Source organism: Castor canadensis, chromosome 7 (genome assembly GCF_047511655.1).
Source record: "Castor canadensis chromosome 7, mCasCan1.hap1v2, whole genome shotgun sequence".
Lineage (NCBI taxonomy): Eukaryota > Metazoa > Chordata > Mammalia > Rodentia > Castoridae > Castor > Castor canadensis.
The window spans coordinates 119,140,981-119,165,184 of record NC_133392.1 but is presented as its reverse complement, the minus strand read 5'-3'; the positions used below and the strand labels follow the sequence as shown (position 1 = coordinate 119,165,184).

Here is a 24,204-nt window from a genome sequence, read left to right as displayed (position 1 = left end):
AATGACCCTCTGCTGGAGTAGGCTTGGCTGAGTGACTGGTCCTCACACATGGGAACATGGCAGAAGTGACTTGGGCCTTGGTCAAAAAAGGCACAGCAGATTCCACTTGGTCTTTTTCCTGGGTCACCTACTCTGGGGGAGGCCAGCTACTCTGCTGTGAAGTTACTTGAACTCAGGTGGTCAAGCGAGCTTAGCCTCCTGGAAGCAGGCCTGCTTGTCCTGTCATGCCTCCCAATGACTGCTGCCCCAGCTGCCCCCATGAGGGACCCTGAGCCAGGACTACCTATGAGAGTCACTTCTAAACCCCCGACCCTCAGAAACTGAGATCATAAATGTTGGTAGTTTCACCCCTCTGAATTTTAAGTTAGTACATTATGGAGTAATAGGTGACTCATATATTTTAATTTGGATGACCTGTACCTCAGTTTCCTCATCTGCAAAATGGGTCAGAAAAGGTAAGATTAAGATAATGTGGGAAAGCTAATGGGAGTCAAGGGTGCAGCGCCTGTTCTCATCTTTCCTATGTTTTTCCTTAGGGTCTGCTCCTGGCTCCTGACAAACCTCACCTTACAACCTACTCTGCTCTGGGCAGGACAAGGGACTCAAGGTGTCTTCTGCCTTCAGTCAACCTGGCTCTTCATGGGCCTAAGGTAGAACTGCTCCACGAGTGGGACCCAAAGCCCCCAGGCCATGATGCCCCATCCCTGCCACCTCCTGCAAGAGGTTTGGCCAGAACTGACCAATTATCTGCTATAAGCGCACCATGTGTTACTCCTTCATGCCTTTGCTCTGCTTCTTAGTCACCATGGACTTCTAGGTGCCTTACTACCTGCACTATATCCTGCCCTAGAAAAATGGCTCCCTGAAATGATCCTGTTTACCACTGTCCCCTGACTGCCCTGTGTTCCCAGGATTGACTATAGCAAAACTCATTCCTTCATTCTCTTCTTGTAATGTTCTCCTTGCTCTTAACTGACACCTGGCTGTCCCCTGTAGCCTTCTGAAGTGGCATCATTCTCTCTCTCTCTACCTGAGAGTTGACAGGTGATGTAGAGTCCTCCTGGCCCCTCATTCTGCTTCAGATCTCTGTTCCTCTCTTCCTTCCATAAAAACCACCTATAACTACCTTGAAGGAAATGTCCAATCTCCACCAACCCCTCCCCCTCACCAGATCCTGGCCCATTGCATTCTCCCTCACCTGCACACTCATGGTCCCCCTCACCAGATCCTAGATCCCGGTCTCCCTCTTCTGCAAATATGGTCTTACCACTCTCTGGTCTCTTAGCTCCCCAGCCTCCTCTCTCTATCTTCCAGTGGTTTTACATTCCACTGACCTCAGCCACCGACCTTCATGTCATACCCCAGAGCAGTGGACAACACTACAGCCCATGGGGAAACAATTTCAAAGCCAGCCTGCTGGTCAAATCTGACCTACAGCTTATTTTGTAGATAAAATTTTCCCAGAGCCAGCTTTTTTAAATAATAGAGCTACACAGCTGTGACAGACACTGTGGCCTGCAAAGCCTGAAAGATTGGCTATTTGTCCCTTTAAGAAAGTTTGTTGACCTCTAGATTGTCATAATGTGTATATTCCCACTCTCCACAGTTCCTGTTGCAAGCATTTGTCCTCTGACCACCACCGTTTCCTGACTTCGGTTCTTCACATGTAGCCACCACAGCAGTCCTGTTAGTCCCTGGGAGTCTCTGCAACCGCTCTCCCTCCTTGTCTGGCTCCCCAAGGACTTCACTCTTGCCACATTCATCCTATCACCTGCTCAATCTCCCTGTCACACGCTGGCCTGTGAGCCTATGATTATGAGTCTCTGCAAACCTAATGCTGCCCTGGTGGTCCTGGCATGTCCCCAATAAATGAACATCTCACTCTGCTAGGGACAATTCCCATGTCCTCTCTCTTTGGGCCTTCAACAACCCCCACTCCAACTGAAATTCCTGTTTCCCATTTCCCTGAGAAATTACAAGCAATCAGAAGAATGCCTACTCTCTTCCATAGCTGAATCTTCCTCTTGCTCTTAGCGACTGTTCCCACTTGTGCTGCTTCCTTCCTATCCAAACTCCCACTAAGAGGCCACCTCTGCATCAAAGAAGAGGAGCCATCCCACTCCCTACAAACACATCTTCTCCCCTGCACTGGCCTTTCCGCTTTCCTCCACCATACTGACACAGACACACAACCATGCCTCTCCTCTCCCATCCTAAAACAAGACACCTTCCCTTGGCCTCACACCCCTTCCAGCTGTCACCCTATGTCTCTGTTTCCTTCAGAGGGAGCCTCTCAGATTGGTTCTCATTATCTCCACCTCCTTGTCTCCTATCCTATTTTCCCTTGAACCCAGTGGTCAGGGTCCTCTCTCCCTCAATGTCACCAATGACACCTCCAGGGCTAAACCTGAGGTTGATGCTCTGTCCTTGTCTTACCTAGAAGCATTCGATACAGTTGTTAGTCTTACTTCTTCAAAGTCTCACTTGGCTCTGGGGTGCCATGTTTTCCTGTTCTTCTCCCCTCTGACTGGACAGCATTTTCTCTTCCACTCATTCCTCTCTGAACCTGCAGGGCACCCAGAGATGGGTCCTTACACCTTTCCTTTCTGTGTGCATCCTCACTCATCTACTTCCAGGGCCTTATATAACATTTCTCTGCTCCTGGGACCTGCATTTATACGCGTGGCCTCAACCTCTGTTGAACCCCTTTAGTCCTGACACATGGAGCAGGCTGCTTATTCAACATCTCACCTGGGTGTGCAGAAAAGCATCTCAAATGAGACATGCCCCAGACCAAGTTTTGATGCCCTGCTCAAGCCCTCCCCTGCTTCCCGGCAGCCAGAGGTAACTTATCTGCCCACTTCTTGGGTCCCTGATGTTGGACTCCTGCCCATGGCCAATCTGTCTGTGAATCCCCTCGGTCAGCCCAGCCTTCAGTCTCTCCCAGCTCTGACACTGACACTTCTTCCCTCCTCCATGAACCCAGCAGAAATCTTTCTTTTCCTCTTCTCCCAACCACCCCAGCTCCATCCACTCTTTTTTGTTTCTTTATTGTGCTGGGCACAAAGGTTCTTATAATGTATCAAATATATCATACTTGAACTCATCCCCTCCACCACTCTCCTTCACCCCTCCTCCCCCGATTCCTGGAACAACTTCAACAGGTATCAGTTTTGGATTTACATACATGTATACACATTATATGCACTGTATTCATCCTCCTACCCCACCCACTCTTCATCCAGCGGTCAATTTTATCTATCTATCTGTCCATCTGTCTATCTATCTAAAACAATTTTTGTTGGTAGTACTGTGGTTTGAACTCAGGGCCTTGTGCTTGCTGGACAGGTGCTCTGCCACTAGAGCCATGCCCCCAGTCAAAAGATATTTTTTGAAACAAAAATCAGGGCATCATGGGCTAGAGTGGCTTTAGCAGTAAGAGTACCTCCGAGCAAGCAGAGACCCTGAGTTCAAATCCCAGTTACTATCCCAGTATCACAGAAGAAAAAAAAATCAGGACATGCCACTTCTCTGATCAAAGCCCTGGCTGACTTCCTACCACACTTAGAATAAGATATAAAGTCCTTGCTTGACCTACAAGGAGTCATGTGATCCAGCCTTCAGCTGCTGTTTGACCTCATTCCACACTCTAGCTTAGTGGCCTTCTTGCTGCTTTTCAAACACATGCACCCTGCTGGGACAACTGGATAGCAAGGTGCAAAAGAATAGAGGTAGGCTCCTGCAAACTCCTGCCTCACACAGTACATAAATATTAACTCAAAATGTTAGACAATCTGAGCAAGAGCTAAAACCTTAAAGCTCTTAGAGGAAAACATAGGCGTAAACTTCACGACTTTGCATTTGGCAATAGATTCCAAGAAAGCAAAAGGAAATGTACAGAATGGGAGAACATATTGGCAAATCACGTATGTGACAATGGTCTAGTATCCAGAATACATACATAATACTTACAACTCAACAACAAAGACAAACAGCTCTGTTAAAAATGGGCAAAGGATCTGTACAGACACTCTTCAATCAAGAGAGGCAAATGGCCTAAACACACGGACTGATGGCTCAAATCATGAATCAATAAGAAATTACAAATCAAAACCGTATCAACCCCCTAGCTGGGATGGCTGTAATAACCACAACTTACAAATTAGAAAATAACAAGTGTTGCTGAGAATGTAGGAAACTTGGAACATTCATACATTGCTAGTAGAAATGTAAAGTGGCACAGCCACTGTTCTAAACATTTCAGGAGGTCCTCAATAAGGGGAGGAGAGGAGAGGGGAGGGGAGGGGAGGGAAGCAATTTCATTCCTAGGTATGTATATATGTGTGTAGACATACATACATACATATATATGAATGTGTGTGTTTATGTGTATGTATATCTCCCCAAAAGAACTGAAAATTGCTTAAGTGCTTAATGAGTATGAGGTTTTCTTTTGGGGCATAGAAAATGTTTTGGAGCCAGATAGACGTGGGGGTTGCACAACATGGTGCATGTAATAAATTCCTGTGAACCACACAGTTAACAGTGGTTAATTTCGCTGGCTCATTTCTGGCTGTTTCCCTTCCTGGGCACTCTCCTGTGGTTCTGTGTGGCCTGCCTTCTCCATGGTCAGGACCCTGATCATGAGTCATCTCCCGAGGGGTGACAAAGAATGTCACTGCTCCATTCCTCCCACCCATCCCTATATATAATGACAGATTCTTGCCCTCCCACAATTGGCAGAACTAGCCACGCCTTCCTCTTGTTCTTTGGCCCTATACAGAGCCAGAAGAGGAGAGGCTCTGTGCTCCCCAGGGCCTGGCCCAACTCCCAAAACCCTGGGTGAGAGCCTGTTGCTCTCACTGCAGGTGGCTGGCATTGCAGCTTAAGGCATATGGGTCTCTCAGTACAAAGCCATTCTCTTACCCTGGTTTTCTGCCCACTGGCCAGGAGCCAGGACTGCAGGAAAGCTGAACCTTACCTGGAGCTCCCAGAAGATGCTGCGTGTGTGGCGGTGGTAGTACTGCCTCAGGGGAATGTATTCAAGGCCCTCCCGGTTTGTCTTCAGGTAGTTCTCCACATGCTTGAAAAACCACGGCTTATAGTAACTGCCAATGCTATTCAGCTGAAATGACAGAGGCCATTGTGATCAGCCCCCGGACACGCGCCAGACGCCACCAGGGAGTAACAGCGATACTAGCTGTTCTTCAGCACTCCTGACCTTTGCAAAGCTCTGACATGTTAGTCACAGCCTTTGAGACTTTGAGAGTTTTGAAAGCCAGGCAGGGTTGAGCCCAGCAGGCACTCTCCAGCAGAGAGCAGTTGCTCAAACACCTTACGTGGTGTGCACAGGGTCATGTGGCTGGCTCCTGACAGCCTAGAGGACTTAGTGACTCATCCCTACCTGGTTCTCTGTCCTGATGAGAACACAGTGCAACAATGGGGCTCCCTGCAGGTGAAGTCCCCCCTCCCACCTTCATGAGGCAATCCCCTCACTGTCACTCATTACCACAGCTCTCCTGGCCCATGGTCCACAGTCCTCTGGGCACAGCACTCCTGCAGCCTCCTTACCTGAAGGAAGCTCACAGATGAGCCTCCATCTCCCTGGCACTGGACCGTGTGCCTAAGTCTTACACTGAATTGCTGCAGTCTTCAGTCTGTAATGATCCAGGACTCAGTCTGCTGAGGGCCCTGAGGTGACCTAGCTTTCTGGGCCTCAAAGCCTTCATCTATGAAATGAATTCTGGGTAGATGCTCTTTGGGGAGTGGTAGGGAGCATTCTGGAAAGGGCACAGGCACTGGGTCACCCCTAGCTCAATGACCTTGGGCAGGTCAGTCACTCTCTAAGCCTGTTTCTTCACACATGAAATGACAATAAAAGCATACAGTTTATGGGAGTTTTTGGTGACTTTTAGGTATTACACACACATACACAATTTTTATAAAAACAGACCTCCCTATATACTATACCAGTTTGCTTTTTCACTGACCGTTCACGTGGCTGACCTTGGGTAGACTACATGGTCTCTGTGTGACTTGCTTTCTGTACAGACACTGCTCCCCACTGGAATGGCTGCAAAAGCCAAGAAATAACACCAAGCAGGGTGCCTGCTCACAGGGCTGCACAGTACCAGTTCGCTGCTCTCCCTGGGGTCTGTTCTGCCATCCCTCTTGCCACACTGTACCCTAGAGTCAGGCAACCCTTCACCTTTGCTCTCTGCAGCCAGTACTTACCTGGTTTATCCACGTACCACTCTTTTCAGAAGCCCCATCTGCTGGTGGGCCACTCTGCAGGGGGCTGCGATGGGCCAGGAAATTGGGGCTCAAGAGCTATGGGTTGTATGGGGCCTCTGACCGGTAATGAAAGGAAACTGAAACTCATCAGGATACAGAGCAACTTGATCTAAGCCAGGTGAGACCTGGCCACCCGCCTGGCAGTGGCACCTGTTAGGTAATGAACTTGAGACTTGGGGTACCTGGATATAGCTGCTCCTGGTGCTCAAACTCAGGAACCATTGTGCCAAAAAAGCCCAGAAGATGATAAATAAACTGGATAGTCTGTCTCTCCCAGGGCATGTGTCAGCCAGGGGCTGTGTGAGGTCCAGTTCTGGTGCTTGCATTTCCACAGTAAGCCACTGCCTACCTGGGTGTTCCCCTAATGAAATGGCCTTGCCTAAGGGCTGCAGTGAGCCTCACCTTGGATATTGCTGGTAGAGGTCCCATCACAGTGCCTGGCACACAGGGACAAATTCTTAAACTAGAATGTTTGGAAGAATTGTTGCTAAAATGAAATGTCCACCCATTCAATGGTACCTATCACTCTATTCCCATTGGTTACCTGTGCCTTGCGCACGCGTCTCTGACCTCAGGGCTTCTCTGCCACTAAGCCAAGGAGAACTCTGGGAAGGCCCTCGGGGCCTTGTCTCCTCCTTGGGAAATAAGGGAATTGGGTCAGGTATTCAAACATTTTCAAGGCTGTACAAACTCATCTGCCAATCATCACATACGTTAACAGCTGGGCTACTTTGGTGTGGTAGGGCGACCACTCCTTTTGGTCCCTTCCCTCAGTTTATCACTATGGACAGCTCTAAGAAAACACCTTGCCGAAGCTGGACAGTCTCCTGTCTTGATGTCCCTGCTAGACCATTGGGCATGGGGACAAATCTGACTAGGCTTCATCTAGGGAGGGCCAGAACACCTCGGCTCCATTGTCCAGTGTTGCACTGCTGCTCCAGGACCACTCCAGGTTCACCACAGTGTCCCCTTGGAAATCAAAACTCGTGGATGATGCTAAATTCTACAGGTGGATATACTGAGGAACCCACATCAAGCCAAGAGTTAGATATCAGAATTAAATGTGCTTTGGGGGCTTGAGAGTGAGGCTCAATGGTACAGTGCTTGCCATATACAAGCCCTAGGATCAATCCTCAGCACAAAGAGAGAGAAAAAAAAAAATCTGTTCTGTACTTGATGTGTGTCCTCAGAAGTCTTTAATTTTTCATATTCTTTTTTTTTGTGGGAGTGGGGTTTGAACTCAGGGCTTCACATTTGCAAAGCAGGCACTCTACCACTGGAGCCACACCTCCAGTCCTCCTTGGTAGTCTTTTCCCCCCTCTGGACCTTGGGTTCTTAGGTGGAGGGAATTGTTCAGATGACTTTTGAGTCCTTTCCAATTTTAAAATGTTTTAAGCATATAGGGGCAGATCAAGAGCCTTGGTCCTGTTGTTTGATCTACTATTACTTTAAGAGAGTCTTTAAATTATAGACAAAGACATTCATCGTTTCATGGATTAAAATAACAATAAAAACTGGAAGCAACTCCAATTTCCAACAGCAGGGCAGTAGTTTAGTAAGCAAGAGGAACTGTCCTGCAGACACCAGCTAAGGTAGTTATGGAGGCCACAAAACATGGGAAAATGCTTATCACACAAAACCAGACAAATTTGAATAGCGATGGCTGATGAAGACAGACAAACTGGAAACTGCAGAGATGTTCAACCTCACAAGTCACCCAATAACTGCAAAATAAAACAGAGGCACTATTTTTAACCTTATCAGATTGGCAGAAACGAAAGAGTGATACCATCACAAGAGCTGGCTAAAACAAAGGGAGAAGTCTTTTCCCACGTGGCTACTAGTAAAGGACATGAACACGAGCCTCCAGAAGGCTCTGTGATCTCCTCCGTCAGTAGTCAGTGTGCTCACACACCCTTAGGACAGGATTCCACTTACTGGACTCAATCCCACAGGAAAGTCTGAATGAAAGGGCAAGGATAAAGTCAGGTGTGGTGGTATACACCAATAATCCCAGCACTTAGGAGGCACAGGCACGGCCAGTCTGGGTTACATAGCAAGTTTCAGGCCAGTGTGGGCTACATGAAACCATGTCCCAAAAAACAAAAGCAAAACAACAACAAGAAAGGACAAGATCAGATTATGTAAAAATATTTGGGTTTTTTTTTGGTGGTGCTGGCGTACCTTGCTCTTGCTAGGGAGGTGCTCTGCCACTTGAGCTTTGCCTCCAGCCCATGTAAGAGAATATTAAATCTTCTGTGCAATCTTATTTGTAACAGCAACACAAATACTCATAGTAAGTTCCAAGCTAGTCCATTATATACATGCAGAAATGGGAAGTACAGAATCAAATCAGCACGCACACATCCACACGTCTACACAAACAGAAACGATTCTCAAGAATTGCACAGTAAACGGTTACAAGTGGTCACCCCAGGTGAATCGACAGTTTAACTTTTTCTTTACAAATTCAACATTGTTATACTACTTTTGTAATTTAAAAACGGGGGAAAAAACCTTCTGTGCACAGGGAGGAAATAATCAGTAATCTTTGGCTTTGGATCACATTTTGCAGGTGGAATCTTTTCTTTTACTTGGTTATACCTCCCAAGTATTTTATAATAAGCACAAGTCCGTTCTACATGGAGAAAAAACTGCTGTTAAAAATTAAATGGGGACTAGGCAAGGTGGTGTACATCTGTAATCCAGCACTTGGGAGGTGAAGATTGGGAGGATGGAGGTTCGAGGCCAGTCCAAGTAAAAAGTTAATGAGATCCCAGCTCAACACACAAGCAGGGCATAGTGGCTCTTGCCTGTAATCCCAGCTGGATGGAAGGCATAAGTAGGAGGTCTGAGCCTAAATCAGGCAAAAAAGCAAGGGATCCTATCTGAAAAATAACTAAAGCAAAAAGGGCTGGGGACATGGTAGAGTGTTTGCCTAGCAAGCACAAGGCTGAGTTCAAACCTCAGTATCACCAAAATAATTAAATGGTAAACTGGATATGGTGATGCATGCCTGTAATCCCAGCACTTGGGAGGCTGAGGCAGGAGAATTGTGAGTTCGAGGCCAGCCTGGACTATGCAGCAAGACTGTCTCAAAAAACAAAACAAAATAACAACAACAAAAAAAAAATTGCATGGTATAAATTGAAACAGTGCCCATCTGGATTCTGAGGCATCAAATCAACTACGCAAAGTTGGCTTCATCATCCTGTGGAAATTTCCTCTACCCCTTGGAGCCTCAGTTTCCTCATCTATGAAATGGGGCTACTCCTATCAAGAGAGAATGCATCCCTGCAGGTAGTCAGAGCAGAGGAGACAGCAGCTTTTACTGCTCTAAGACATCTCTGAAGGTGACCATACCTCAGGTAGGCTGGTCTGGGAGCAGTCCACCCCAGCTCCCCACTTCCCCTGCTCTTGGTCTGCATCAGCTGATGCCCTGACCTACCTTGGTGGGCTCTGCTTCATCTGTCATGACCCCGGTCATGATGACAGCCTCATCTAGGGAGTAGAGCAGCCCTTCCACAAAGTGGTTCTCCAGCCGCTGGGACTCATGGGTGAACTTGTCACAGATGGCCGCCAGGCCCCGCACTGGCTCAAACCGCAGCTTGACATACTTCTTTGCTGGGATGATGCGAATCTCAGCAGCCACCAGGAAACCCAGGGTCCCACAGGACCAGGGCACAGCGTAGAACAGATCTGAGTTTTCAGACTACAAGACAGAATTGACATATGTGGAGACCCATGCCATGGCACGGGATCAACAGGGAAACCCAGCCCAGGCTGACTGCCTCTCCTGTCACCATCATGCACAATCTGAATAGGAACTTTACAACTGGTAGTGCTTTCCTGTTGCAACTTCCCTTGGTGTTTAACCAGACTACCTTCAGTATCAGGAATGCTCTGATGTTGATGCTGCCCCAGTATCAGTGCCCATTCTCTTCCACCTACCCTCAGTCCCAGCCACAGGCTATGCAACAAGGAGGCCACGATCAGAACTGTTCAGAGGCCCCCAGATGGGGGACTAAGGGGCAGGGGTTGCAGGCCAGGCTAAATGACAGCTGAACCCTTGCTAACAGTTAGGGAAGCAGGGAACATGAAAATGTGAAAATGCCTCCCTTCAGTACCCAAAGTGACAATGCCTTTCCCAGTCTGCTGGCTTGCAGACTCCCCCACTTACTGTCTTCTCCCCCCACCCGCAGCCCAGGGAGGGCACCTTCCCCTTCTGACAGGTGAGGAAAGTGAGTCTCCAAGAGGTGACATGCCTTGCTCAAGACTCCCCAGAAAGTCAGCTGTACTGCTGCTGGGCTCAGGCAAGATCAGCTAACTCCATACTCAGAATTCTTCCTGCAGTACCTCTTCTGGTTCCACCAATCTCTAACTGTACTGTTTTCTCATTTTAACATCTGTCTCAGAGACAGACCACTGCCTTTCCTTTGGCCATTCTAATTCAGATGCTGTATATATTGGCCGTATCAATGCCCTGTGCAGTCTCTGACACACCCGCACACCCTTGGTGCTGGGCAGGGTGGAGGCTGGGCAGGAAGCTCCTCAGTATACTAGGTCAGATCTGAGGTTAATTAAAGTTTTAATTTAATCCCACTCCTTAGATAAAATGCCTCAAATGTTTGTGTCCCACTTTGGGTGGCAGAATTTTTTTTTTTCTTGGTGGGATTGGGATTTGAACTCAGGGCTTTGCACTTGCAAAGCAGGTGCTCTACAGCTTAAGCCACACCTCCAGTTCATTTTGCTTTGGTTATTTTGGAGATAAAGTCTTGAACTATTTGCCCAGGTTGGCCTCAAACCATGATCCTCCTGATCTCAGACTCCCAAGTAGCTAGGATTATAGGTGTGAGCCACCAGCGCCTGGCTAGAATGGTATTTTAACAAAACAGCCCTTCTAATGGCCTTTAGTCACACCTCATGCATCTGATGTAGAGCTCTGATACCACGGCCTGACTTTTCCAGACTCATTACACCAGTCTGGTGTAATGAATGGCTAAGGGCAAAGATGTGGAGGTTGATTACCTGGCTTTGAGTTCCAGCTGTGTAGGATTTACTGCCTATGTAACCTAAGGCAAGTTTATTAACCTCTCTGTGCTTTAGTTTTTTTTCTGTAAAATGGGGATAATAGTAAGAACTTACCGCAAAGGTTGTTGAAGGATTAAATGCCTAATATCTGCAAAGCATTCACAACAGGGCAGATGCACATATAAGGAGCTATATAAGTGACTGTTACTAGAATGGATTCAGACTCAACAGGTGTATTTGGAATGAAATGTCCCCAGGGGAGTCACTGCCCTGACCCCATTATCCTCAATGCCCAGGAGGCTGGTACAGATGTCACCCATGTTGGAACTCACCGGTGTACATCGCACAAAGCTGCCATCAGCGAGGACCAGTTCATAGGCAGTGCAGATGTGCTGGAACAGGCCGTACTTGTGGGATGATGACTCGATTCCTGTGCCCATGATCAGGCCCCCTGAGGAGACATGTGTCAGCCAGGGAGAGATGGGTGCAGGGTGGAGTGATGGAAATGGGGCTGCTGACTTAAGGGACAGTCCCCGTCTCTGTCCATTTGGGAAGAAAGAGTGAGAAGGGGGGCTTAGATGGGTGCATGAGAGCTTCCTCAGAGGCAGGGGCTGGACAGATGCTCACTCCCTTACCTCTGGTCAGTCTCAACTTAGAAGCCCGTGTGCATTCACTTTAAAAGGAACTTCAACGAAGAAGGAGGATGCTGGGGTGGTGGGGAACTGTGATTTATGGGAAGGTGTTCCCCATGGGTAAGAAAAGGTTTTGGGGTACCCAAATCCTATGGGAAGATGGACTAGACTTATTCTGTATATTCTACAGGTAGAACTAGAGCAATGGACACAAGTTACAGGGAAGGAGATTTGAGCTGAAAATGACCTGAGCTGCTCAGATGTGGAACAGCAGACACTAAAAGTCCCCTGATTGGCCTAAGCAAGTAAGACAGGGCGACTTCTGCACCAGATGGAAGAGTAGCCACCCCTGGACTGGATGGAAGGTCACCAAAACCCCTTCACTTTGATCCTGGGACCGTCTGACTCCTTTTGTCCACAAAAATGGAGTCCTCACCTACTGTGAGGTCATCGAGCTCAGGCAACACAGGTAGGGTCCACCCAATGGAGGTCAGCAGAGCCGTCACCTGACCCATGGACACCAAAGGCTCCACGCGGACAATCTGGAGACACAAGAAAAGAGAGGTCTCAAGGAGGTGGCCAGCTTAATAAGGGCTTCTGCACCCAGAAGTTGTCACCTCAAACCTTCCCAAACACTCAACCCGGGGATTGCTCTGCAGTTTGTACGGCTCCTTGTGGAACATTCCATCGCTGTTAACTACAGTGTGATCTCTGGCTGGGGTTGGTTACCTAGTGTTGAATCTTATCGTGTCAACTGTTTTATAATAAATGCTTCTATTCATTCATTTGGAAGACACAGCAAAAATGAAGAAAATAATCATCTACCTTAGTTCTTCAGTTACCAATGTTAATAACAGAGTGAGTTTACTTTTTTTTTTCATGTTTGTCTCTATTTTGTATGTTTTAACATAACACTTACACACAACACTGTTGTCCTGCCTTTTAAAAATTAGCACTACACTATGACTATCACCTCTTATCATTAAATATTCTTGGGAAACATGATTTTTAGTGGATATGTTAATATGTCATCATGAGGCAGAGCAACAGGGACCAGACTTACCCTGCTGTTAGTGATTCCTGAGACGGGGAACAAGACAGTTAGATGGAGGACCCAGGTAGAGCACTAGTACCAAGCTGTGCAGATGAAGGTAACAGCCCCGGAGAACCAAGGGGAGTAGACTTTGTAGGCCAGAGTCCTGGAGAGGACAGTGCTGCCAAGGGAGCCTGTATATTCAACTGAACAGGGACTGGAGTATACTCACATGGGCATTGCTGGAGGCCCAGCCAGGCAAAAAACCTTAAGGAAAAATAATAGGCAAAGGCACCAGGGGCTCACGCAGGGCAGGAAATAGCATCTGTCTCCATAGCCAGCCTGGAAAATCTCATGATTCACAGGGCTCTAGAGTATTTGGAATGTCTTGTCTCAGCAGTGGGGAGCAATTAACTCTAGATTAAATGCTGCTCTCATCCCACCTAAGAAAATCAAGACCCAACAGGATCAAACTATTTCCAGCTAAGTTAGCTGCCTCCTAGAACAAAGTTTAAGAGCCAGAAACACAGAAACATAGTAACACCCAGCACCCTAGTAAGAATCTCACAATGTCAGAGTTTATAAGCAGGAAAATTCCACCCAGAATAAGGAGAAGTACCAATCAAGCCAAACACACTCAGAGCTGACACAGCCACTAGAATCAGGCAACAGGATCATCAAAATAATTATTGGAACTGTATTTGCTATGTTCAAGTGCTTAAGTTCAGACATTACAATGATCTGACAGACCCAAATCAAACTTCTAGAAATGAAAACTACAATGTCTAAAATGAAAGATACACTGGATTGGATACTGCAGAATAAAAGGCTAGTGAACTTTAAATGCATGGCAACAGAAATCACCCAAAATGGAAAAGAGAGGAAAAAGGATTTTAAAAGATGAATAGTGTAACAGTGGGCACAGCTGTGGAACAATTTGAAACAGCCTTACATACATGTGACAGTAGTCCCTAAAGCAGAGGAGAAAGAAAAGGACGGGAAAAAAATATTTGAAGAAATAATGGCCAAAAAATCTTCCAGATTTGATGGAAAATTACAACAAATTTCAAACATAAGAATTATGGAGACAACTATACCAAGGAACATCATAATAAGACTACTTGACACCAGTGATAAGAAAAAAAATCTTAGGAATGGAGATGTGGCTCAAGAGATAGAGTGCTTGCCTAGCAAGCATGAAACCCCAAGTTCAAACCCCAGTACTGACCAAAAAAACAAAAAATCCTGTTTTCAGGGAAAAAAAAAACTTAGAAAACAGGAAAAGAAAAAAAAACAGCCAGGCACCAGTGGCCTATGCCTATAATCCCAGCTACTTGGAAGGCCGAGATTGGGAGGATCACAGCTCAAGACCAGCCTGGGCAGATAGTTCATGAGACCCTATCTCCAAAATAACCAATATTCATGTATGAAAATGGAAAAATGACACCTGTTGAAACTATTTCAGGAATGGGGGAAGGGAGAGATAAAGGAGAATGATGGGGGAGGGGTAAATTCAACTATAATATATTGTAAGAAATTTTGTAAATGTCACAACATAGCCCCAATACAACAATAATATAATAATAATAAAAAATAGCCAGAGAAAAATGGACTGGAGGTGTGGCTCAAGCAGTAGAGTGCCAGCTTTGCAAGTGTGAAGCTCTGAGTTCAAACCCCAGTCCCACCAAAAAACATTACATACAGATGAACAAAGATAAGGACGACATATTTCTTGCCAGAAACAATACATACAAAAAGACAGTTAGAGAAACATCTTTAAAGTTACTGAAAGAGAATATCTGCCAACCTGGAAACACAGACGTGTGTGTATGTGTGTATGTGTGTGCATGTGTATTAAAGAAATGTTCCTTTCAGCAGAAGGAAAATGCAACTGGACAGAAACAAATTTATATGTGTAAAATATTTTATTAAAATAATAATGATAGCGTAGGGTTTGTACATATATAAAAGTATGACAACTATAGTACAAAGGATAGAAAGAAATGGAAGCAGTTTATTTAAGAGCCTTCCTGTGTATGTGAACTGAGACAATACCACTGGTAGGTGGACTATCATAAATAAAATAGAAACTGTAAACCTTAAAACAATTGTGAAAATAGTAAAACAAAAGGCTACAGTTAATAAACCAACAAAGGAGCCAAAGTACAATTATAAAAGTTATTCAGTAATCTGAAAGAAGATGGGGAAAAAAGAGAACACATAGAACAAGTAGAAAACAAATAGCAGGGCCAAAGACTTGAATCAAACCACTAGTAACATTAGGTGCAAATGGTCTGACTGCCTCAATTAAAAGGCAGACACCGGGAGCCTGTGGAGTGGCTCAAGTAGCAGAGAGCCTGCTTAGCAAGCATGAGGTCCTGAGTTCAAACCCCAGTGTCACCAAAAAAAAAAAAAAGATAAGAGACTGTCAGACTGGATAAAAAAGCAAGATTAGCTATATGCTGCCTACAAGAGAAATACACTTTAAATATACAGACATATTAGGTTAACAGTAAAAGGAGTAAAAAATATAATCATGTTCCCATTAGTCAATAAAAACTGGATGGCTTTATCGATATCAGACAAAGTAGATTTCGGATCAAAGAATTTAACCAAGGATTTAAAAAAAGGTCTTTTCAAATCAAAACAGGATCAGTTAATCAAGGACATGTTAAACATATTTGTATCTAATAACAGAGCTTCAAAATACAAGAAGCAAAAACTGATGGAACTGTTCAAGACATAAATCCACTGGGAGACAGAGACAGAAGGAATGCAGTTCCAAGCCAGCCCAGGCAGAAGTTAGCAATACCCTATCTCCACAGCAAGCCCAGGGTGGTAGCACATGCTTGTGGTTCCAGTTACTCAGGAGGTGGAGGAAGATGGATCAAAGATTCAGGACCATAAAGGAGAGAGAGGGGGAAAAGGAGAGGGAGAGAGAGAAACAGGGGCTGGTGAAGTGGCTCAAGTGGTAGAGCACCTGCCTAGCAAGCGTGAGGCCCTAAGTTCAAACCCTAGTACCACAAAAAAAAAAAACCCCAAAAAACAAACAAAAAAAAACCAAATTAGCAGTTATAAGCAGAGACTTCAATATTTCTGTTAATAGCTGATAAAATAAGTTAAAGACATTTATAGAACATGTCACCTGAAAATAGCAGAATATATCTATTTTAATGCCCATGGAACATTTACCAAGATGTTGGAGGCATTCTAATCTAAGATTATAGTTTCTGATAACAATGGAATTGAGTCAGAAATCAGTAATAGAGATCTCTGGAAAACTCAACTATTTGGAAACTAAACAACCCAGGAGTCAAGCACACATCAGAAGGGAAATTAGAAAGTATTTCAAAGTGGATGAAAATAAAACATACTGAAATTTGGTGGGAGCACTAAACAAGTATATTAGAAAAAAAGAATGACCCGAGCTTTAAGCTTTTTTTATTTGTTTCTTCATATTTGTTTGTGTTTATTTGAGAAAGGGTCTTGCTATATAGCAGTCTGGCCTTGAACTCAAGATCCTCCTGCCTCAGATTCCCAAGTGTTGGGATTATAGGCGTGTCCCACCATGCCTGGCTTCTAAACTTTTTTTTGGTGGTACTGGGGTTTGAACTCAGGGCCTCATATTTGCTAGGCAGATGCTCCACTGCTTGAGTCACTCTGCCAGCCCTTTATTGTGTTGGATTTTTTTCAAGACAGGGTCTCTTGAACTATTTGCCATGGCTGGCTTCAAACTGTGATTCTCCTGATCTGTGCCTCCTGAGTAGCTAGGATTATAGATGTGAGCCCCCAGTGCCTGGCAGAGATATCTTAAATATGACATCCAAACACAATCTGCAAAAGAAGATATTAACAAACTGGCCTTTATCAAAATTTAAAACTTCTGGTTTTCAAAACAAGCCACAGACTAGGGGAAAACATTTGCAAATCATTGGTGAATGACTTGTTTCCAGAACACCTAAGAAAACAACCTTATTAAAAAAAAAAAAAAATGGAGGTGAAGGACTGGCGGAGTGGCTCAAGTGGTAGAGTACCTGCAAGAAGCTCTGACTTTAAAACCCAGTACTGCCAAAACCAACCAAACAAAAAAGGCAAAAGATTTGAACAGGCCTCACCAAAGAAGACACACAAATGGCAAATATGCACATGAAAAATGGTGACCATCTCTGGTCATTTGGAAAATGTGAACTAAAGGCACAATGAGGCCTATTAGGATAGCTAAAACCAAAACTAGTCACACCAAGATTATGGTGCTGTGGACCAACGGGATACTCACACTGCTGTGGGGGTATAAAATGCTTCAACCACTTTGCAAACAATATGTGAGGTCTAAAAAAGCTAAGCATGCATCTATCATATGATTCAGCCATTCCACTCCTATGCATTTTCCTAAACAGTCTTTTGCCTATAAAAAGACTATTCATAAATGTCTCTACACACTTCATTTGTAATAGCCCCAAAATGGAAACAGCCCAATGTCCATCAGCAGGTGAACGTAGGCAAACTGATAATATCCATACAAAGGAATACTACTCTGCAGTGTACTACTGACACACGAATCAATATGGATGAATCGTTTAATTACCAAGGAACCCAGACAAAAACACAATACATACTATTTGATTCCAATTAGATCCAACTCTAAATGCAAACTAGTTTATAGTGATGAAAGCAGATCATTGCTGGCTTAAGGGTGTGGGGAAGAGGCAGGTAGAGGATTAAGGTAGGGATTGCCAGGAAGCATGAGGAAACTCTGGGGGTGATGGGTATGACACTGTCTTGATTCTGATAATGGTTTCTCAAAAACATACTGTCAAAATTTATTAATCAGCTGGTTGCACACTTTAAATGTGTGCAGTTTATTGTATGCCAAGTGTACATCAACAAAGCTGCTTTCATGGGGAGGGAATATGACCTAAGCACTTTAGGTATTTATATGACAATACCATAATGAAACCTATTAACAACTGCTGAAAAGGGGGGAGGAGGTTAAGAAAGAGTAATATAGATAGGGTGAATGAATCAAGGTACATTGTACACGTGTATAAATATAACAAAACCCCTTTGTATGATTAATTTATGCTTATAAATTTTTTTCTAAAACCAAAGCTGTTTTTCAAAAAGGCACAGAACAATTTAAGTAACTTGGCCAAAGTCTCACAATAATAATGAAATGCCATCAAGTGGATATACCATATTTAACAATTTCCCTATTATTGGACATTGCAATGTCTTCAATTAGAAATAAAGGTGTAGCTGTGCATGGTGCACACGCCTGTAATCTCAGCACTCTGAAGGTTCAGGCAGGAGGATCATGAGTTTGAGGCCAGCCTGGGTTATAAAGGGAGGTTGTTTCAACAAAATGAAGGAAAAAAAAAGAGAGAGAGAGAGAAAGAAAAAAAGCTGTGACACAATCTCTCCTTTTTCCTCAAGCCAGGTTTCAAGAAGTAGAATTACTAGGTGGACCAAAGAATACGTGTGTTTCTGGGCTTGTAAAAAGGTGCAGCCACTTTTGTAGCCCATCTTTCTCAGCACAGTTACTCATCGGGAAGGGGTAAGTGGGTTCCCTTTTGTTTCTCACTTTGGCCCATGATGTCCCCATCCTCAACTTTCTGTAGAACTGAAGAGTCAAAGGACACCCTGGCTTCTCGGTTTGGCCTGACTGTGACCAAAGGAAGGCAGTGGAAGGCAGAGCCTCCATGGATGACCTTGGCCCTTGGTTCCGTCCACTCGTTGTGCTGCAAGTCACTGTACCCGGGCAATACCTCACTGCTCCCTGAGCCAGGGAACTTATGCTCTCACCTGCTTCTTGGTGTCTACCTCCAGAATGTCCATCAGGTTGATCATGATGTTTTTGTGTGTCTTCTTGTATTTCCCAACCCGCAATGAGACTGTGAGCCAGCCGGGGCGTCCTGTGCACATGAAAGTCTTGCTGCCCTGCTCCTTCCATTCTCGCACCTGCAATCGTGGGACAAGGCTGAGCTGGCCGCACCAGGGATACCCAGAACAGCTCGCAGTCTTTCTTTCAGGGAGAGGGAGCTGGGAAAGATGGCTCCACCCAGACTCTGGGAGGCACAGGATGGTGAAAAGGCACGCTGGCCCACACTGTGGCATCTCCCCAGCTGGCAAGGACAACAGAAGACCAACACATTGCTACACCGCAAGGTAGAATGAAGAAATAGAATACAGGATCAGAGTGCTTTAAAAATAATAACTGACATTCAGAAGATTTTGTAATGATGTTGCAATTATAAAAATGATTATCATTTACTGGGTGCTCACTGTGTTAGGTGCCTATTCTATACTGGTTAATTCTCACAACAAACCTGGGAGGTTGGGGTGATCCCCTTTTGGAGATGAGGAAACTCAGAGATAAAATAACTTGCCTAACCAAGGTCATACAACCAATGACTGGCAGAGTCCAGATTTGCAGCCAGGACTCTTTTAACTACAGGCCCAAGAGGACAGATGGGCTTGTAGTCATAGTCCACAGAAGAACAGCTAACATTTGCCGAGAACTATTCTGTGACAAGCTTGTTTTAAGCATTCACACGTGCTAACTCATGTGCTATACTGACAGGGAGAAAAGGGGTAGGGAAGGACCAAAACGAATGGAAGGAACACCTTTGGCAAATCCTCAACTATAAGTGACCAGAGCACATAGCACTGAACAAAGGGTACAGGGGACAGGTCAGGAACATAGGAGGAACACACACAGGTCAGGAACATAGGAGGCACTCTGTCCCGGCTGAGATGGATGAAGGTCCCATGGTTTTGACCTGAGACCATCCATTTCCTCATCATCTATTTCTAAGAGTCTACCTTACTTTGATCCAGGTGAGAATGATTCTCTTCCACTCCAGGAAGTGGGCACATGATGAGGTCTGCTTCTACTCTGGACAGATGGACAGCTTTAGGGATGGGGATATGACCCCAGTCAAGCCAATCAGACTGGTTTTAGGAAAGACACTCTGTCTTTATTGAGGTGGCTAACATGGCTGGATCTAAGCCAGAAATTGTTGGGAGCTCCACAGGGAGATGACAGATGAAGGGAAAGATGGGAATAGGGAATAGAGGACACTAATAGAGCCACACCTGAGTCAGTTTTACTCCTGGGTTTTTCAGGACCTGAGCCAGAAAATTCCCTTTTTGCTTAAACCTGTTTAAAATGGCTTCTAACACTTGCAGCCAGTCTTCCTGGGGGAGGTTGCACTGGAGGTGGTCAGACAAAGTGTTCAACACATAGAAGGTTTTCCTATGATTAGATCAGAGGCTGGACTGCCACATGAAGTAGTGTCAAGGCATGGGTGAAACTGAGAAAGGGATTCCTGTAAGTTGAAGGTGAAAAGAGGAAATGGGATTCTATGACCATACAGTGACTCTGCAGTCCAGGACTTGATGAGCTGTGAGGGAGCAGATTAGGGGTGCTGTACTCAAGCTGGAGGGTGGGCCACACAGAGGGTAGAAGCTGTAAAACCTGAAACACTGATTGGACTGGATCTTGGTGGGAGCCAAACAAGATTTTGAGGAGGGAGGCAATGCCAAGAAAAACCACTCTTGGGACTATGTGCAGGCCAAAGAGAGGTGGGGAGGGTCTGGAAAAAGGAGAACTGGCCAGGCAGTTAGTATAATTAGCCAGGCATGAGGCCACAGAACCAGACTTACAGGATGGAATGGAAGGGATGGGAAAGAAAAAAATGGCAAGAGTTCAAGCTCTGAACTGGAGCTAACCTGAGTTCCAGCTCCATTTATGAGCTACGTCATCTTGGGCACATGACTCAAAACTTAAGCCTCAATTTTTTTCCCATCAGTAAAACAGATAGGTGTAAGACCTACCAGGATTGTTGTTAGAACTACAACCAATGGTAAACAGTGGCACAGGATATGACCCATGGAAGGGGGGCTGGTCTGGCTGCACCCCTTGTTGTCTGTCCACAGTGAGTCCTTCTGTTTAATTTATGTTAATAAGGCTTTGAGCCTCATAAGCCAGGGGTGAGTCAGGTAACAGTCTCTGCCCCCAAGAGCTCACAATCTGCTGGGGGAGAGCAGCAGCTACCAGCAGGTAAGTCTACACCAGAGGAAAGAGCTAGGAAGGAGGGTGCAGCTGGAGAAGCAGGGCAGACTGCGCTCTAGAACCTTGGTGAGTTGCAAAACCCAAGGCAGCAGCTCAGAGCACTTCCAGACTTGCATTCTCCTTCCTTCAGGCCATAGCTTTCTGTATCCATCTTTGGGCTCTGGCAGCTGGAGGCACCCAGCACAGAGCACACAGATTATGGAGACTGCTCCACCTGCCTCCAGGGTGGCAGCAGCAAACAGAAGCTTTCTGTAGCCTGATGCTAGTAAGACAGGAACATAAGGAGAGGCAGAGGACTGAAGCTCACATCACCCCGGGATGGGGTAAAGGAGGCTCCACTTTACAGGGGAGCAGGGTCCCAGATTCCGTGGGCTCTGGCATATGGAAGCACATCCTGTTACTGGAAAGTGGACGACTGCATCTGCGAGCCGCACAAATGAGTGAGTCCTCCTCCATCAGCAAAGGCTGCGAGGCTCTTCTCTCCGGGTTGGGAGCTGCATTCCACCATCTCGCCTTGGTCCTCTCTTCTAAAGACCTCAAATGAACTTTAAACCTGTAACCTGGCATCAAGGCCCCCCTCCAACTTAGCTCCAACCTACTTTCTTCTCCTGGATGCCTATGCTTACCCCTCCCCCCCCCACACTCCCTTTTTTGTTCACTCCAGTCCCTCCCCCTGAGGCACCTTCCCCAATCATTTCCCCCTTTATTTCCCAACTCCACCTCCCGGAAGCCTTTCCTCCTCGGGAATGCTGGGGCCTGGTGAGTTACCTGACTGTAGCGCGTCTTTCCCTAGCTTGAGGTGATCAATCTCTCTCTCCAAGTACCGCACATCATGCAATGCACCTAGTGCGCACTCCAGACACCCCAAGGCAATGTTTTGCCGTCCCCAACGCCATTGCTTGTTTTGTTCCCTTCCCAGCAAGCTTCTCCTCCTCCCCCATCACATGTTGGTTCGGTTGCAATCCCCCCTCCAACGCCAGCTCCTCCGCTAGGTTCCCCAGCACCCCACGTGCCTTCGCCATCTCGCGGACCGCTACGGTACCCACGCGCGCGCCGCCGGGGCCCGGCTGCTCACCTGCTTCTGGATGTCCCGCACGCGCTGCTCGTGCAGGCGCGGCGCGCTGCTGAGCTTGAACACCACCCAGGCACGCACGTAGTAGTAGATGTCGAAGATGAGCGAGAGCGGCAGGAGGAAGAGGCACACGAACACCCAGCGCTGGTGGATGAGCACGAACTCCAGCCCCTTCACGCGCACCCAGAGCAGGAAGAGCAGCGCGCACACCGCCAGCGACACGGCGGGCTCCATGGTGCCGCGCCGCGCTGCGCGGGGAGGGTGCGGACTCGCGCCGCCTGTCACCGCCGTCCGCCCCGCGCCCTGCCCGTTCCGCGCCGGCCGCCGCCGCCCGGGGAGCCAGTGGGTCGCTCGCCTCCTTGCGATTGGTTTAGGTCTCCAAGGTTCGGTGGGCCGAGACCCGAGAGGCGACCAATGGCGAGCCACGTTGGGGATCGGACCAGGAACCCGCTACTTTCATTGGCTGCGGGAGCCAGGCCGCCCCACCCTCTTCTCCTCCCCGACGCGCGAGGAGGGGCTGAAGGGGCTGGGGGCGCTGGTAGGGTCGGAGTCTTGTGTCGTGTTTGGGGGCAACCGCCAGGGGGGCCCGGATCTAGGGTTCTCCGCCTTGGGGGCAGCGGGGCCGCCCCTCCGCTTCCCCAGGGGTGGCGCCTCCTGGAGATGCGTATCAAGCGGTTACCTCCGAGGGTGGGAGGTGCTCCTGGCCCTGAATCAGTCACCCTGCCGCCGACCATGAGAGTCCCCTGGCCTTGACCTGGGCAGGTCCTGGCACCCCGATTGCTCAAAGCCACGAGGAGCGCGTTTTCATTTTCCCACGTGCTTTCTATAAATTCATTTAAGCTACCCAGCTGTGCCGGGCGGTGGGGAGTTATGAGCCCCATTTTCTACACGAGGAAGCAGTCCCGAAAGGTCGCGAATCCCACGAACTCCAGAGGCCTTGTGAAGCTCAGAGGCCATGGTTGGCATTCTAATCCCACCCAGAGGAATGGGGGCCTGGAGAAGAAGGAAGGAATTCGAGCTAGTGTAAATCTGTTAGGCCAGGGCGGTGGTGCAGACCCTGGGTCAAGGGGATGCATGATCAAAGCAAATGGCCCTGACCCAGTGGACAATCAGGCTCCGAGCAGCCACTGAGCCCAGATCTAAACGCTCGAGTCCACTGCCACCTGCACTTCCGAAATTACAGAAAGTTTTCAGAGTGTTTTATTGTAGAAGCCCGACACGACATACCAGGCCCTTCTCTGGCTGGCTTTCCCGTTCCCTCTCACCTTTACCCTGCGTGTACTTTTAGGAGGTTTCCAAAGGTGCCCTTTCCCTTTCTTCACAGGCTACCAGTTGCACATTCTGGGAGTCAGCTCGAGGCCACCACTAAAGCTACATTTATGTCACTGCCCTCTCCTTTGGGTGCTCATAAAATGGGGTGCATCGATGTCACAGCGCTTTCATATTATTTTATGATTGTCTTTCACACCCACAGATTGAGCTGGAGGGCACACATCTCCTTTGCGTTTCTATTTCCAGTCTCTAGTGCAGTGCTGGGTGCATGGGGAACATGCCAGTGTGTGTTGACCGATAAATGAACGCAGAATGTATGCAGAGGCTCAAATATTCAAAAAACAAGTTTACGGATCGAGAGGCTGTTTGCATTGGACTTCTAAAGGAAATCTAAACCTGTACTGTCTTACACAATCACTATGGACTTAAACACAGCTGCTGCTGGGTGGCTACTCCAAATTGAGATGCTTTTTAAATTTAGGTGATGTGCACGCTGGATTTCACAGACTTAGTACGAAACAGAGTGCCAAAACAGCGCATTCATAATTCTTATATTGATTATATGTTGGAATGACATTTTGATATGTTGGTTTAAATTGAATGTCTATTAAAATTTTTATCTGTTTAATTGGGTTTTTTTCAGATGGCCAATGGAAAATTAAAAATTACAGATTTGTCTGTGTTGTATCCCAGAAGTTCCACTCAAGAGTGGGCACAAAAACGGAAGCCACTGCAGACCAATGCCTTTCCTGTGGGCCTGTCTGCTGCCAGATGTTCAAGCCAAAGCTTTGCCTTG

At 46.6% G+C, this 24,204-nt stretch overlaps 1 protein-coding gene across 1 annotated transcript in view; it reads right to left on the bottom strand.

Annotated features, from left to right (window-relative positions):
• The window catches only part of Dhcr24 (24-dehydrocholesterol reductase), a 29,136-nt gene extending 6,680 nt beyond the window's left edge, over positions 1-22,456 (bottom strand). Inside the window, exons 1-6 of the mRNA XM_020157189.2 lie at positions 22,140-22,456; positions 18,793-18,948; positions 12,394-12,499; positions 11,658-11,776; positions 9,743-10,006; positions 4,982-5,125 (exon numbers count right to left, since the gene is read on the bottom strand). Of these exons, the coding sequence (XP_020012778.1) occupies positions 4,982-5,125; positions 9,743-10,006; positions 11,658-11,776; positions 12,394-12,499; positions 18,793-18,948; positions 22,140-22,370 (1,020 nt within the window). The 5' untranslated portion in view covers positions 22,371-22,456. The remainder of the gene's footprint in view (positions 1-4,981; positions 5,126-9,742; positions 10,007-11,657; positions 11,777-12,393; positions 12,500-18,792; positions 18,949-22,139) is intronic.
• Between the last annotated feature and the right edge of the window lie 1,748 nt (positions 22,457-24,204).